This window comes from Lolium rigidum, chromosome 5 (assembly GCF_022539505.1).
Source record: "Lolium rigidum isolate FL_2022 chromosome 5, APGP_CSIRO_Lrig_0.1, whole genome shotgun sequence".
Classification (NCBI taxonomy): Eukaryota; Viridiplantae; Streptophyta; class Magnoliopsida; order Poales; family Poaceae; genus Lolium; species Lolium rigidum.
The window spans coordinates 222,728,673-222,742,963 of NC_061512.1; the positions used below are offsets into that span (position 1 = coordinate 222,728,673).

The 14,291-nt window shown below is 44.6% G+C and overlaps 1 protein-coding gene across 1 annotated transcript; it reads left to right on the plus strand.

The window, feature by feature from the left end:
* The first annotated feature begins 10,337 nt into the window (after nt 1-10,337).
* On the plus strand, nt 10,338-13,774 carry LOC124653545 (probable galacturonosyltransferase 4). The gene is made up of 6 exons (XM_047192599.1): nt 10,338-10,479; nt 10,736-11,103; nt 11,841-12,121; nt 12,232-12,589; nt 12,741-13,316; nt 13,499-13,774. Exons 1-6 carry the CDS (start codon nt 10,338-10,340, stop codon nt 13,772-13,774), a joined length of 2,001 nt encoding a protein of 666 aa, XP_047048555.1.
* The last annotated feature ends 517 nt before the right edge of the window (nt 13,775-14,291 follow it).

Genomic DNA, 14,291 nt, shown 5'->3' on the forward strand with positions numbered 1-14,291 from the left:
GGAAGGTATGATGCGCACGGCAGCAAGTTTTCCCTCGGAAAGAAACCAAGGTTTATCGAACCGGGAGGAGCCAAGAAGCACGTTGAAGGTTGATGGCGGCGGGATGTAGTGCGGCGCAACACCAGGGATTCGGCGCCAACGTGGAACCTGCACAACACAACCAAAGTACTTTGCCCCAACGAAACGGTGAGGTTGTCAATCTCACCGGCTTCATTGTAACAAAGGATTAACCGTATTGTGTGGAAGATGATTGTTTGCGAGAGAAAACAGTAAAAACAAGTATTACGGCTGATTTGTATTTCGGTATTAAAGAATGGACCGGGGTCCACGAGTTCACTAGAGGTGTCTCTCCCATAAGATAAAAGCATGTTGGGTGAACAAATTACGGTCGGGCAATTGACAAATAGAGAGGGCATAACAATGCACATACATGACATGATAAGTATAGTGAGATTTAATTGGGCATTACGACAAAGTACATAGACCGCCATCCAAGCTGCATCTATGCCTAAAAAGTCCACCTTCAGGTTATCATCCGAACCCCCTCCGGTATTAAGTTGCAAAGCAACGAGACAATTGCATTAAGTATGGTGCGTAATGTAATCAACAACTACATCCTCGGACATAGCGCCAATGTTTTATCCCTAGTGGCAACGGCACAACACAACCTTAGAACTTTACATCACTTGTCCCGAGTGTCAATGCGAGGCATGAACCCACTATCGAGCATAAATACTCCCTCTTGGAGTTAAAAGCAAAAACTTGGCCGAGCCTCTACTAGTAACGGAGAGCATGCAAGATCATAAACAACACATATGTAATAACTTGATAATTAACATAACATGGTATTCTCTATCCATCGGATCCAGACAAACACAACATATAGAATTACGAGATAGATGATCTTGATCATGTTAGGCAGCTCACAAGATCCAACAATGAAGCACAATGAGGAGAAGACAACCATCTAGCTACTGCTATGGACCCATAGTCCAGGGGTGAACTACTCACTCATCACTCCGGAGAGCGACCATGGCGGTGTAGAGTCCTCCGGGAGATGAATCCCCTCTCCGGCGGGGTGCGGGAGGAGATCTCCGAGAATCCCCGAGATGGGATCGGCGGCGGCGGCGTCTCGGTGAGGTTTTCCGTATCGTGGTTTTCGCATCGGGGGTTTCGCGACGGAGGCTTTAAGTAGGCGGAAGGGGCGAGTCGGGGGCTGACGGGGGACCACACCATAGGGCGGCACGGGCCCCCTTGGCCGCGCCGCCTTGTGGTGTCGCCACCTCGTGGCCCCACTTCGTATGCTCTTCGGTCTTCGGAAGCTCAGGTGGAAAAATAGGCCCACAGGTCTTCGTTTTGTCCAATTCAGAGAATATTTCGTTACTAGGATTTACGAAACCAAAAACAGCAGAAAACGAGGCGGCACTTCGGCATCTTGTTAATAGGTTAGTTCCAGAAAATGCACGAATATGACATAAAGTGTGCATAAAACATGTAGGTATCATCAATAATATGGCATAGAACATAAGAAATTATCGATACGTCGGAGACGTATCAGTTACTTGTTATTATAAACAGGTGTTGTAATAAATCATAATAATAAATACACTAATAGCACATAACAATAACATTTGGTATAATCCTAACATGTAATGAGTAGTGGTTGGTTTTAGCACTATATGGCATGGTTAACACTTAATTATCATATATCTCAAAAGAATAACTTTTGAAGAACATGTTCTTTGATAAAGAACAAGTACGATAATTAGGGTTGTGGAGTTCTATGGTTTTCTATGGTTCTAATTGGTTTCTGGAGTAAGTAGTAGATGGATCACAACCTAGTTGGATTCATCAACACAAAGGGCTTGTAAGGTGGAGTTAAGCCTGGTGTTCTAAGCAATTATTCATACAAGGTTGTTATCAAGATTGGTTCATCTTGTTGGCGATAGCTAGCTAGGGTTTATAGGTCCTTATAAGCAGGGTTGATGATGATTCTTTATTTACTTCAAAAGAATAACTTGTGAAGAACATACTTCTTAAATAATAAGAAGTATATCAATTAGGTTTGAGGTGGTATAGGTTTTACTGTTGGTTCTATTAAGTCAGGAATAATTGGATCCTAAATAGGATGGTTGATAAATATCCAACACTAGTAGGGTTTAGTGGATTATGGTTATGTAATGCACAATAGTAGGTATGGTTGCTATTAGGGTTCATCACAATGGTGTGATGCTAAGCATGGATAAATAAGGATGATTGTTTTGGTAATAGGATCTAGGGTTTACACTTGGTTAACCCTACTTGATTATCTAGGTCTGATGAAGATGAACACATGGGATGCTAATTAGTAGTGATAGGGTTCCCATATTTTATGTGGGTTTGAACTAGTATTTAGTTTCTAGGTATGAATCTATGATTACTAATCAAGTAACATGATCACCTGTTACTTAGGGTTTAGGTTTGGGAACAATTTAGGGCTCACACAAAAAATAGTGGAGCTAGGGTTCCAAATAGTATTTAGGGTTTTAGGATTACACATGAAATGATGAGTTCCTAGTTTTCCTCTCATGGAACTAGGGTTTACTAATTACCCTATATTTACTGGATTAATAACTTCATTATAAAGTTTGAAGTTATTAATAACTTAGAAGTAAAAATAATATTGAATTTAGCTTTTTATTATTTTTGGTAATGGATTAATAATTAAGATAATTATTAATTAGGGTTTAAATCCTTTTAATAAGGATTTAATAAGTTAATAGTAAAGGAAAATTAATTTTAATGTTTTCCTTATTTACTTACTGGTTTTTATTTATTTTAGGAAGTTTTCCTAATTATTGAATTTTAATTGAATTTAGAATTAGTATATAAGGCTTAAATAACAAGTATTAAATAATTGAATTTTATTAAAAATATAGATTTCATTTTATATTTTTATTGGATATATTTTATTTGTAGGATCATTTTGATATCTCATTTTGATTTTTCTGAGTTATGATGGATTTTCTAAATTATTTCAAAGTTTCAGACATTTTCTGTAATTTGAAATAAAGCGAAAACAACTAAATGTACCCGGCTAATGTACCCACAGCCACTGGCTAGTGGGCCAGTGGTCGACGTCAGGCGCCATCGTGGCGTCGATGTGGCAGGGAAATGGCTGGCCGACGGCCAGTCGCCGATGGTCGTCGGTGTTCCCGGGTTCCCGCGAGGGCGTGTGTGTGCTCAGTCGAACGAGGGCGACGAGACAAACCCTACCGGGTGGTGGCGCCGCCTCCAAATGGTCGCCGGAGCTTGGCCGGCGGCAAGACCGAGCGGCAGAGCTCACGGGCCTACGATGCAGGGCATGCTACGGGATGCAATCGAGCGAGCTACGCATGCTAGGAGGATCAGTGGCTCACCAGGAGCGCGTAGAGCTTGCTGGCGACATCAATGGCGGTCGTTATCGCCGGAATTCATGGCGACGGCCGCCAGGGAGTTGAGCTTGGTGACGGTGCTATGGGCTGCTCCAGCTCAATTCCTTCTGCAGGAGGAGCAAGTCGAGGATGGCGATGCTGATGGTGACCACGGCGAGGCTCGGGGAGGTCCCTACCGGTGGCGATGGTTGGAGTCTGGCTCAGCTAGGGTTTCGCTATGGGGAAAATTGAGACGAGGAGGAAGAAACCGAGGCTAGAACTCGCCGTGGGGCTTTTATATGGCGAGGAACGGCGCCTCGTCACGACGCCGATGAAGGAGGGATCGCCAGCGAGAGAGGAGAAGAAGAGCACGGCGCAGTGCTGGCGTCCATGCGCGTTGAGAGGATGAGGACGAGCTCATCCTCGATATTTTGGCGAAGGGTATCCGGGCTAGGTTGGGCTGGTGATGTTGGGCCAATTGCTGGGCTGCTTGGTGGGCTACACAGCCAGGTAAGTCCAGGTAAGGTTTTTCTCTCCTCTTTTCTTTTTCTGTTTTTATTTTCTGTTTTTGAATTTCAATTCATGTTTTGTTGATTTAAATTCAACATGAATTTGCAGGTATCTGGTTATTTAAATCCCATTAAGTCTATTTAAAATAGTCACTATGTCACTGGATTGTTTAACACAAGTATATGGTTCTATTTGTATGTTTGGAAGCTTTATTCCAAATTTCAATTATGCATGAGTTTATATATTCATTTTATTCTTAGGTTTTTCTTGTGAGTCAAATCCTTTGGAATGTTTGTAGTTGATATTTTTAACTCACAATATTCCAGAGATTAGTATTAGGACTTAGTTTCCATTTGGAAAGTGATCACTTGCATGTTATTTTATGTGAACAATTATGTGTTAATAAATTGGAGATTCTATTAGGAAGGGATTTGAGGGCATGATTTTATGTGCTAGATTATTTCTAAGGACTTGATCTCATATTTGATTACTTGCATATAATTTTATGTGAGCATTTGCTTGTTAAGGTCTTGTGGTTTTTATTATAACTATATTTCAAAGGTAGCACTAGGATTCTATTTAATAGCACCTTGAATTACCTAGAGTAGATATTACTCCCATCATTGTTTGGTCTTGGTTATAATGATAAGTGGTTGACCACCACTTATGTGTTTTAATTATAGGACTTAGCACTAGGTTAATCTTAGGTTCAATAATTGAAGCATAAGATTTAGTTTGTGGGCAATTATAGGGTTCTAATGATATTTACCTAATGGCATATGGTTTGGAACTCAAATGTGAACTAGGTTTATAGTTGTGATCACCCAAGTGATGCACAAACTAATACTGGGATATAGGTTAGAGTTTTACTTGTGATCATCAAATAATTCAGAAGTTAGTTTGAGACATGGGGATAGGTTCTATATGGGATTTAATACTACATTACTTTGGCAGGGTTACTCTTCCTCACTTCTCATAGGATGATTCAATCCAAGATCATTTGGATTGTTATAGGGGTTGAACCATACAAGGTTTGTTGCTATTCTGTTTTTTATCCGATTAATATATTAGAAATGGTTTTAGAGTTTATACTTGTGATCCCCATGTGATGCACAAACTAGGGTTGAGATATAATGCTAGGTTGTAGAGATGAGATGACACTATGTTGCATTGGCTAGGTTTATTCTCCACAATGCATGATAAAATGGTTACTTGATTATTATTATTTCATGTGCTCCTTTAGTTACTAAGGATATGAGAGTTGGTTTTATCTTATACACATAGATTTCTATTAAATCCTTAATCTATTGTTAAAGTAACTAAAGTTGTTATAGTTCTTTTTATAGTTAACTTTGGTCATCTGGATGGATGGGTTCTCACCATATTAAGTATGGAGTTTTACTCTAAGGTTCTCTTTTGTTTATTAAGTGAAGAATAAGTGGAATGTAGATGTGGTAGAATTCTGCTTATGATCACCAAGTGGTTCACAAGTTAAGATTGGGATATAAGCCTAGGGTTTATGGTGTACTCACAAGATCTCTTTAGGTATGAAAGATTAAGTCTCTACCTAGATGGCTTAGTTGAATTAATCTCTACTTTACTTCACCTATTCATGGATATTGTCTTGTTCCATTTGATATTAGGTTATCTCATCCCTCCAAGGTGAAATGGCTTACAACCTAATACTTTACTTCAAAGGTTATCCTTTATTCTTAAATAGGTAAAGCTTGGATTAGTATAAATGGTCTCTCTCATTTGGGAATGACTTGAGTAATACTCTAGGTTTCCTATTGAAGATGATGATTTAAATCCTTGGATGTATATCCAAGGTTTAGCTCAAAGTTTGTCATTACTTCTTTTCTAAATAACATAGAACTCTCACCTCTCTAGATTTGATGTATAATAATATGTAATAGAGAAGAATATATACTTCTAGAGTTGATCTCCTTGTCTTGTTTCCAAGATTGTAGTAAAATGAATACCATGAGGTTCATGGTAGGATCATGGATTGGTTTAAGACATGGAAAGGATAAGTCAAGAATGGTTTCTCCATTTTATTGTTACTGGGTTTGTAATTGAATAGATGTTCATATTCTATGGCAAGGTTTACCATATTATGATCTGTTTTGAGATCAAGCAATTGATCATTGAGTAAGGTGTTGTTGTGTTGATTATTAGTTCCATTTGATCTAACCCCTTAGATCAAATTAGCTCTACCCAAAACAAGGTTTTAGCAAAGTCACATTGAGGTTTATAATGCTTGCTTCAATTCCACCAAGGTCAAGTGAAACTTCAGTTACTGTGACTGTTTTACTTTAAAGCGCGAAAATTCCCCAGATTTTCTATGCATGAATGCAATGCACACATCTGTTTCCTCTATTATTGTAACCCCAATACCTGGGATATTACAGAGGGCCACCTCCTCCACCAGGCGGGGTACCCCTGCCCGCCGGACACGAGGCCTCCCGGCGGCGGGTGGAGGCTTAGTCGTGGCGGCGTACCAATCCCGCCGCCGCCTCGGGGCGATGCCCTCGACGCCGCCATCGAGGAGGCGCGGCTCACAATGACGGACGAGGAGCGCGCCGACCCGCGCCACCACCCCGACAACTACACGCGGTGGAATTCCTACTTCCTCCCGGCGGTGGGAGCGGGAGCCGGCGGCCTACGACGGCCCGCCGCCTCCGCCTCCGCGCAACAACGCCGCGGGACGCCGACGTTGGTGGAGCGCGCCGGCCGGACGCCGGAGAACGTCCTCGAGCACATCGAGGGCGGAAACTTCCCCGTGCCGACGATGCCCCCGCATCGAGGGCATCGGCGAGCCGCCGCCGGGAAACGTCCGCGGCAGCCACGGCGCATGGCCGCCGGCTCGTCGTCTTCCGGATCGGCGCCGAGGCCGTCCTTGGCGCCGGTGAAAAGGGAGGCGACGTCTCCGTCGACGCCGGCGCCGGCGCGCGTCAAGAAGGAGCCGGCGTCTCCTCCGCCGACCGAGAGGCGCAGCCGGCGCCCTCGTCATCCGCGACCAACCCTCTTCCCCGCGGCATGGGCGGAAGAGGAAGTCGGTGAAGAAGGAGGACGGCGCCGCCGCCACCAACGCCGCCGCAAAAGGCTCGCCGAGGAGGAGGCGAAGCGCGCGGAGGAGGCTGCCGTTGCGGAGGCGATCGCCGGGTCGCTCAAGGACCCGGTGCCCGCCGACAACGCCCTCCCCGAGGACGCCGCCCGGAGTGGTCGAGGCGCGACCGGGAGCCGCCGGAGGCGGAGCGAGCAGGCGAGGCCGATGGACCCGGCCGCCGCGCAGACAACTCGCCGCCCGCGCCGCCGCCGCTCCAACCGCCGCCGCCGGCGTCGCTCGCTACCGCCGGCCTGCGACACCTCCATCCGGCGTCGCCGTCCCATTCGTCGACCTCGAAGCGTCGGACGACGAATGGTACAAGCCATCCCCGCGTCGGTGGGAGACGCCGGCCGGGCGGCGGCAGAGCCGGGCCGCGCCGCCGCAGGTCGACGACGACGGCTCCGACGACGACGGCGGCGGCGACTACACGGTGTTCTGCCATTTTGGCATGTAGAGCGCCGTGTTTTTAAATTAGCAGTTGAATTCCCCTAGCCGAATTCGAAATATAGTCGAATTCGGCCTCTATGTATGAACTTCGTCCGTTATATAATAAATATCATTAAATTTAGTCTAAATTCGCCCGGTTTTGGCCGTAGTTTGTCAAGTTTCCGTTTTTCAAATTTGCATCGTCGTCTTCGCCTGGGCACGCGGCTGGGAAACTACTCCTCCCCACGCCAAATCTTCCTCCAATCCGGACGAAAGTATAGCCGGATTTGAGCGTGGGGAGCGCCAACGAGTGGGGATGCTCTTAGTAGTTTGATTCGTTCGTAGTACTCCCGTTCTCCGGGCCCGGCACGGCGATCCGAATCAAATGTTCTTCTTTTTTTTGACAGCGAATCGAATGTTCTTTGTATGCGCACACGAACAAAAGTGGAGAAAGGAGAATAATGTAGGCGTTTCCGAAAAGAACGCACAAAATAAAAGGGAGAGGTGTTTCTGAACCCGAGCTCATATGCTCCTGATTGAGTAAAAAAAATCAAAAAAATAGAAAACAAATTCAAAAAAATCTGAATTTTTTGCACAACGAACATGAACAAATGTTCTAACAGCACATCAAAAATCTCTGTGAAAAGACATACGTAGTGGTCTGTGCAAAAAAGACAAATCGGAGTGCTGTCAGCAACAAATCTAGATGTTCGAAACAACACCGCATTTTGTCTTTTTTGCACAGACCACTACGCATGTATTTTCTCGGAGATTTTTGGCGTGCAGTTAGAACACTTGTTCTTGTTCATTGTACAAAAGTTACAGATTTTTTTGATTTTTTTTGCTATTTTTTTAATTTTTTTATTCAATCAGGAGCATATGAGCTGGGGTTCAGATCTGGTTTTTCGCAAAATAAAGATGCTTTTCTTCTTCTGAAAGTATCGATCAAAAGATACCTTTCTGAACTGCAACCATATCACCTTACCCAGACATACGTAGGCTCTCCGCAGATGCAACGATATCAGCTATTCAGCCCCAAACTCCAAGCATCAACTTAAAATTGACAACAAAAAAGTTATTTTTTAGCATTAACAGTAGGACAAATCCCTACTGCGTCATTTTATTATAATATTGGTATATTCACAAATTTTGAGAGAAAGTACAAAAAGGAGCACTATATAAACAAGGAGTTCATAACAAATCAACCCGACGAAGAAAAACAACCCCGAGCGAACCTCCCGGGTTGCCCTTGCCTAGGCAATCCCGAAGGCCTCCCGTCGCTGCTGCCTAACCTCCCCCCGTTCCCGGTCCCGCCAGGCCACTGCCAACGTCGGCGGCGGTGTTGGCGCCCATCTTGCCAAATGCGAAGGGCTGATGAGGGCACGTTCGACCGATACCCTCGGGCGGTGGGTACGACAAGGTGGGCCACGGGCATCTCGCGGAGGAGAGGATGGAGAGGAAGGGAGTGAACGGCGACGACATCGCTTGCTGGTGGCGACGCGACAACCTTTGATGGTGGCGGGATAGGCCGATCTGGGTCCAGTGGTGTCTGCGGGCCATGCGGCTTGCTGTTTCCTGTTTGACTTTCCGATTTCGTCTTCTTCTTCACCGCTCGCCAGTGGTGTGGGGGTTGCTAGCGTGGCTTTGAATAAAGGTGGCGGTCCTTAGATTCCCCCCCTCTCTCTCTCTCTCCATGATGAAGAACTGTTTGTCGCCGATTGTCATTGATCTTGGACGGAGTACCGAGTTTCGGAAGACTCCGCCAACAAATTCTTAATGGATGACATGCCTGGAGTTTGCTTGTGCGGATGGTGTTTTGATCGCGCACAACCATATTTTTTATGACTGTTTGATTTCAGAGGGGGTGTTGTGAAACTCTGCGATCTGTTACCATTATGGGAAATGCGTTAGTTCCACGGTGTAGTCAGACGTGAATAATGGCATGGAAGCCTCGCAATGGAAGTTTGCGTCATGAGGGTATAGAGATTCTGGCTTGGTAAATTGGAGCAACCGAATTGGCAAGTGGAGAACACAAGATGATTCAGTGTCTAAACCTTGAGGGTGAAAATCCAATGTCTAGCCTTAATTGGTTCTGCCAAGTAATAACCTATTTGAAGTCATTGTTTTTATGAGTGCAAAGTTTTTCCGGAGTAAAACATATGGTCTTTGATTAGGGTGATGCTGGTGCTTGTGCATTTTTTTTCTTTTTAGAGGCATCGCTTTTGAAATTGATGGATTTCTGATGACGTATTGGTGGTATTTGATTTGCCGTTATAAGGAATTGGTTTTTGTAGCAGAATTTTCTTTTCTTTTATGTATTTTTTTAGCCATGTGCATCTATATTACTATTAGAGCAATACGACGTTGTTACAGAGTCTGTATGTAATTATTGATCTTTTTTATGAACTGAATTCTCTCCATGAAAGCTCCAAGAAAAATGTGTCCGAAAATTCATCTACCACACGGAATAGAAAATTTGTGCAGATGTGGGACGAGTGGGATCCACCATCCAGCGCGTGAGTGTGAAGCAGGCAAAGGTGACGGTGGAAAGCAATCCGGCCCATCACGCATCGCATGTTACCCTGCTTGCCCCGGAAATTCGCGTCCGCGCGTGCCGACGCCCCCAACCCTCCCCGTAATTAAGCACCTGCCCCCACCGGAGCCCGACCGCCATCTCCATCTCCTCCGGCGGCGGCGGCGCTCCTCTTTCGGCGGGGACAGAGGGCCATGGCGGCGCCGGTCGCACGGGGCCGGCGGTGCCGGGGCGCGGTGCTGCTGCTGCTCCTGGCCTCCGTGCTCGCGCCCCTCGCCCTCTACGGCCGCTCCCCCGTCTCCCTCCCGGACTCCACCGGTACGTGCTGCCCCTCTCCGTGTTTCAAGGGCTAAGTGCGGCGGCCACAATGCGGTGGAGATCCGTGCCTGATTGGGTGAGACTTTGGTGGTGTGTTTGTTTTGCAGTGGCGAGGGTCGCCTTCGATCGGGAGGATGGGTCCAATCTGGTGTGGCCGCGTATGGCCGCGTCCGAGGTCTCTCTCGCCAAAGGTGAGCTCGCCTTTCCCCCCCTTGAAATCTCCCCTCTTCCCTTTCGCTCTGCCTGTCTCGTCTTGAAGCGGAAAGCATAGGTTTCACTGACCAATAGTAGATCATGAACTGGTAGATGGGTTTGTTTCACCTCAGTAAGAAAAAACCAATTTTTGCGCAATCTTTTGGTCCAGTCCTGGTGAACAACTGAGGCCTCCATGGTATTGGTGCTCGCATTTGATTTTTTACTGGAATTTTCGGTGAACTGCTTCTGCAGATTTGACAATCGAGAGGCTAGGGGAGCACAAGAACCGGGTGCTGTCAGCGGCCGACGACTGGCAAGCAGTTGAGATTGCGAAAAGAACCGATACGAGCGTGCGGTGGAAGGAGCCTGTGTCGCGGGATGCTGATGAGGTGGTTGCTGAGGGAAACGGCAGTGATCAGTCGAAACAGGATGGCGTGATAAAGGAAGTTGTTAGCACCGATAGCAAGGGAGACGAGGAGGAGGATGGACATGGGGTGAAGGAAAAACTGTTGCGGGATACAGATGAGGTAGAGCACAGAGATGGATCTGGTGCGGCAACAGAGAATAATAGCATTTCTGGAATGGCTACTACTGGAAACCTGAGTTCATCTTTACAAAAGGTAAAATTCATCTGAGACGACCAATTTATTGCGTGCCAAGGCCCAAGGACGATCAATATCTTGCCGCTTATAATAGGGAAAATTAGTTGAAGACTGTCAATCATACATGCAGACCTGATATGTCTGGGCCATCTTATTCAATTGTAGGATGCCAAACTAACCTAGGAATAGACCTTGCTCCGTTCCATCTGTATTACTACTCAGTAAACTCATACTCATTTTATGAAGGTGAAATACATGTGGACTGATTGAACTGGGAATAGTGCTGAAATTATTTATTGCACAAATCGAAGTTATTCTAGGACAATGCCTAAAGACATTGCAGCCATCTTAATAGATTGGCAAGATATGTCAAGTATTACCATTCCTTTTTACTACCTCTGTTTCGAAATGCAAGCCATTTTAGAAAGCTAAATTAGCTTTCTAAAAAGGCTTATATTTTGGAACGGGGGTAAATAGCAGTTTATACTGTTCTCTGTTCTGTTTTTACCTGTTCGTGAACATTAGGGTAGAATACAGAGCGAAGAGCATATCAGGACAATGATGTCCTGATATGTATGATATTTTTTTTTTGGTTTATCACTATTTTGTGAAATACACTTGTATTTTCCACTATATTGATCATTATCTTTATAATGTAGCTTGTTATTCATTTACAATCAGAGCTTATATATGTTCTGTCTGTCATCATGTTTCAGGGTTGTTCTAGCTGCTAATGCTTTGCTTTAATTATCCAGGAAGATGAAACTACACGTGCTACCCCCAGAGAGGAGACGTCCACAGTGGAAGTTAGTATCAATGCTGATCTTGCTACATCACTTAGTAGCGCTGCCCAATCAGCAACTTCCCCAGATGCTACAATCCGCATCATCAAGGACCAGTTGACAAGAGCAAAGACGTATCTTGGCCTTCTAGCGTCTAGAGGCAATCATGGTTCCGCCAAGGAGTTACGTGCACGAATGAAGGATATCCAACGAGCACTAGGTGATGCAACCAATGATGGGATGCTTCCTCAGAAGTACGTTCTCTTTCACTGTACTGCTGAATTTCCACTGTTATAACTGATGATGTATTTTTCCAGTCTAGTATGATTATCTATGAACTTACAGAATTTTCTGTTGTCTGAAGTGTGCATAGTAGAATAAAAGCAATGGAGCAGACACTGGGAAAGCTCAAGAGAACTCATGATAGTTGCTCAGGTGCTGTGAGCAGGCTCCGTACAGCCATTCACTCAACAGAAGAGCGGCTTCAATCTCACAAAAAAGATGCAAACTATCTTGCTCAAATAGCAGCAAAATCTTTACCCAAAGGACTTCATTGTCTCCCATTGCGTCTTACAAATGAGTACTACTCCACCAACTCCAATAATAAGGATTTCCCAAATATGGAAAAGTTGGAAGACCCCAAACTCCATCACTATGCAATTTTCTCGGATAATGTATTGGCTGCTGCAGTGGTTGTGAACTCCACTCTTGTTCATGCGAAGGTATACCACTTGACTAATGAGATATATAATTGTTGCCAATCGGGCTGCTGATTAATCACTGTGAATCGACTTTTGTTTTACTATAAATAAACCTCATTGTAGCTAAGCTTGTTTCTACCACACTAATATGTATTATTACTCTGCCCTGCAGAAACCAGCAAACCATGTCTTCCACATCGTGACAGATAGACTTAACTATGCTGCAATGAAGATGTGGTTCTTGGCTAACCCCTTGGGCAAAGCTGCAATTCAGGTTCAGAATGTTGAAGAGTTTACATGGCTGAACTCAAGCTACAGTCCAGTTCTAAAGCAGTTAGAATCCAGTTCGATAATTGATTACTACTTCAGGAGTGGGAAGGCTCGACCTGGTGAAAATCCCAAATTCCGGAACCCAAAATACCTATCAATTCTCAACCATCTGAGGTTCTATCTCCCTGAGATATTCCCGAAGCTTAATAAGGTGTTATTTCTAGATGATGATACTGTAGTGCAGCAGGACCTAAGTGCGCTTTGGTCGATAGATCTCAAAGGCAAGGTGAATGGTGCTGTTGAGACCTGTGGGGAGACCTTCCATAGGTTTGATAAATACCTCAACTTCTCCAATCCTCTTATTGCCAGCAATTTTAATCCACACTCTTGTGGTTGGGCATATGGCATGAACATGTTCGATTTGTCTGAGTGGAGAAAGCAAAACATCACTGACGTCTACCACACCTGGCAGAACCTGGTGAGTGTATGAACTTATGAACAACATATTATGGATAAAAAACTCCACCAACAACTGAGGACATCATTCCCTAGTTCGCTTTCAGCTATTCTTCTATTAGTTTGACCTACAAGAAAATCCCTCGACTTCACCAAAACTGTGATACCCCCATTCTTCACTGATGTATTGTCTCATTTGTGCAGAACGAAGATAGGCTATTATGGAAGCTAGGTACCCTCCCTGCAGGCCTTGTAACATTTTGGAACCGTACGTTCCCCCTTGACCGCTCCTGGCATCTTTTGGGACTTGGGTACAATCCAAATGTCAACGAGAAGGATATCAGGCAAGCATCCGTTATCCACTACAATGGAAATCTGAAACCCTGGCTCGAGATTGGACTGTCCAAATACCGCAAATATTGGTCACGCCATGTAAACTACGATCAAGTATTTGTACGGGAGTGCAACATAAACCCCTGACCCTGAGTGGCAAACACTTTGGGAATGATTTTTTTTACTTGCTAGATTAATTTAATTCTTTGTGCTCTAGGTTTTGGAAGATGTCTAGAGCATGTGTTCCTTTTTTTCCCAGTTGTAAGGAGGCAGTTCCTCCTATATAATTGTAAAGGTGCCAGATGTTTAGTGGTAGTCTTTAGAACAAGACATGGGCTTAGGTTAACCATCACGTAGATTTATGTTATGCCTTGAACTTATAGTGATGTGGATGCAGCTAATTGTTTGATTGTAACAGCACTAAGCACCAACAGTTCTAATAGTAAAAGTTTTTATCTCTTTTTGTTGTGAGCGATCTGATCAGTTCATGCCTAATTGGGCATATGAAAGTGTAGCCAGCTCGTTTTATATTCCGCCCAAACGATGCCGATCTTTCCCAGGTTGCTAAGGACGGCTTTGCCAGCAATCAACGTTCAGGACGTGATCAAACTGAAAAACAGAATATCTAGTGCCTTATCTTTTATTAACAAGATAAAGATGAAAA

Excerpts from the sequence above, each read along its gene's own strand:
- LOC124653545 (XM_047192599.1), top strand. The coding sequence starts at position 10,338 with ATGCGGTGGAGATCCGTGCCTGATTGGGTGAGACTTTGGTGGTGTGTT. Across the intron at positions 10,480-10,735 it reads CGAGGTCTCTCTCGCCAAAG|ATTTGACAATCGAGAGGCTA; the intron begins GTGAGCTCGCCT and ends CTGCTTCTGCAG. Across the intron at positions 11,104-11,840 it reads TGAGTTCATCTTTACAAAAG|GAAGATGAAACTACACGTGC; the intron begins GTAAAATTCATC and ends TTAATTATCCAG.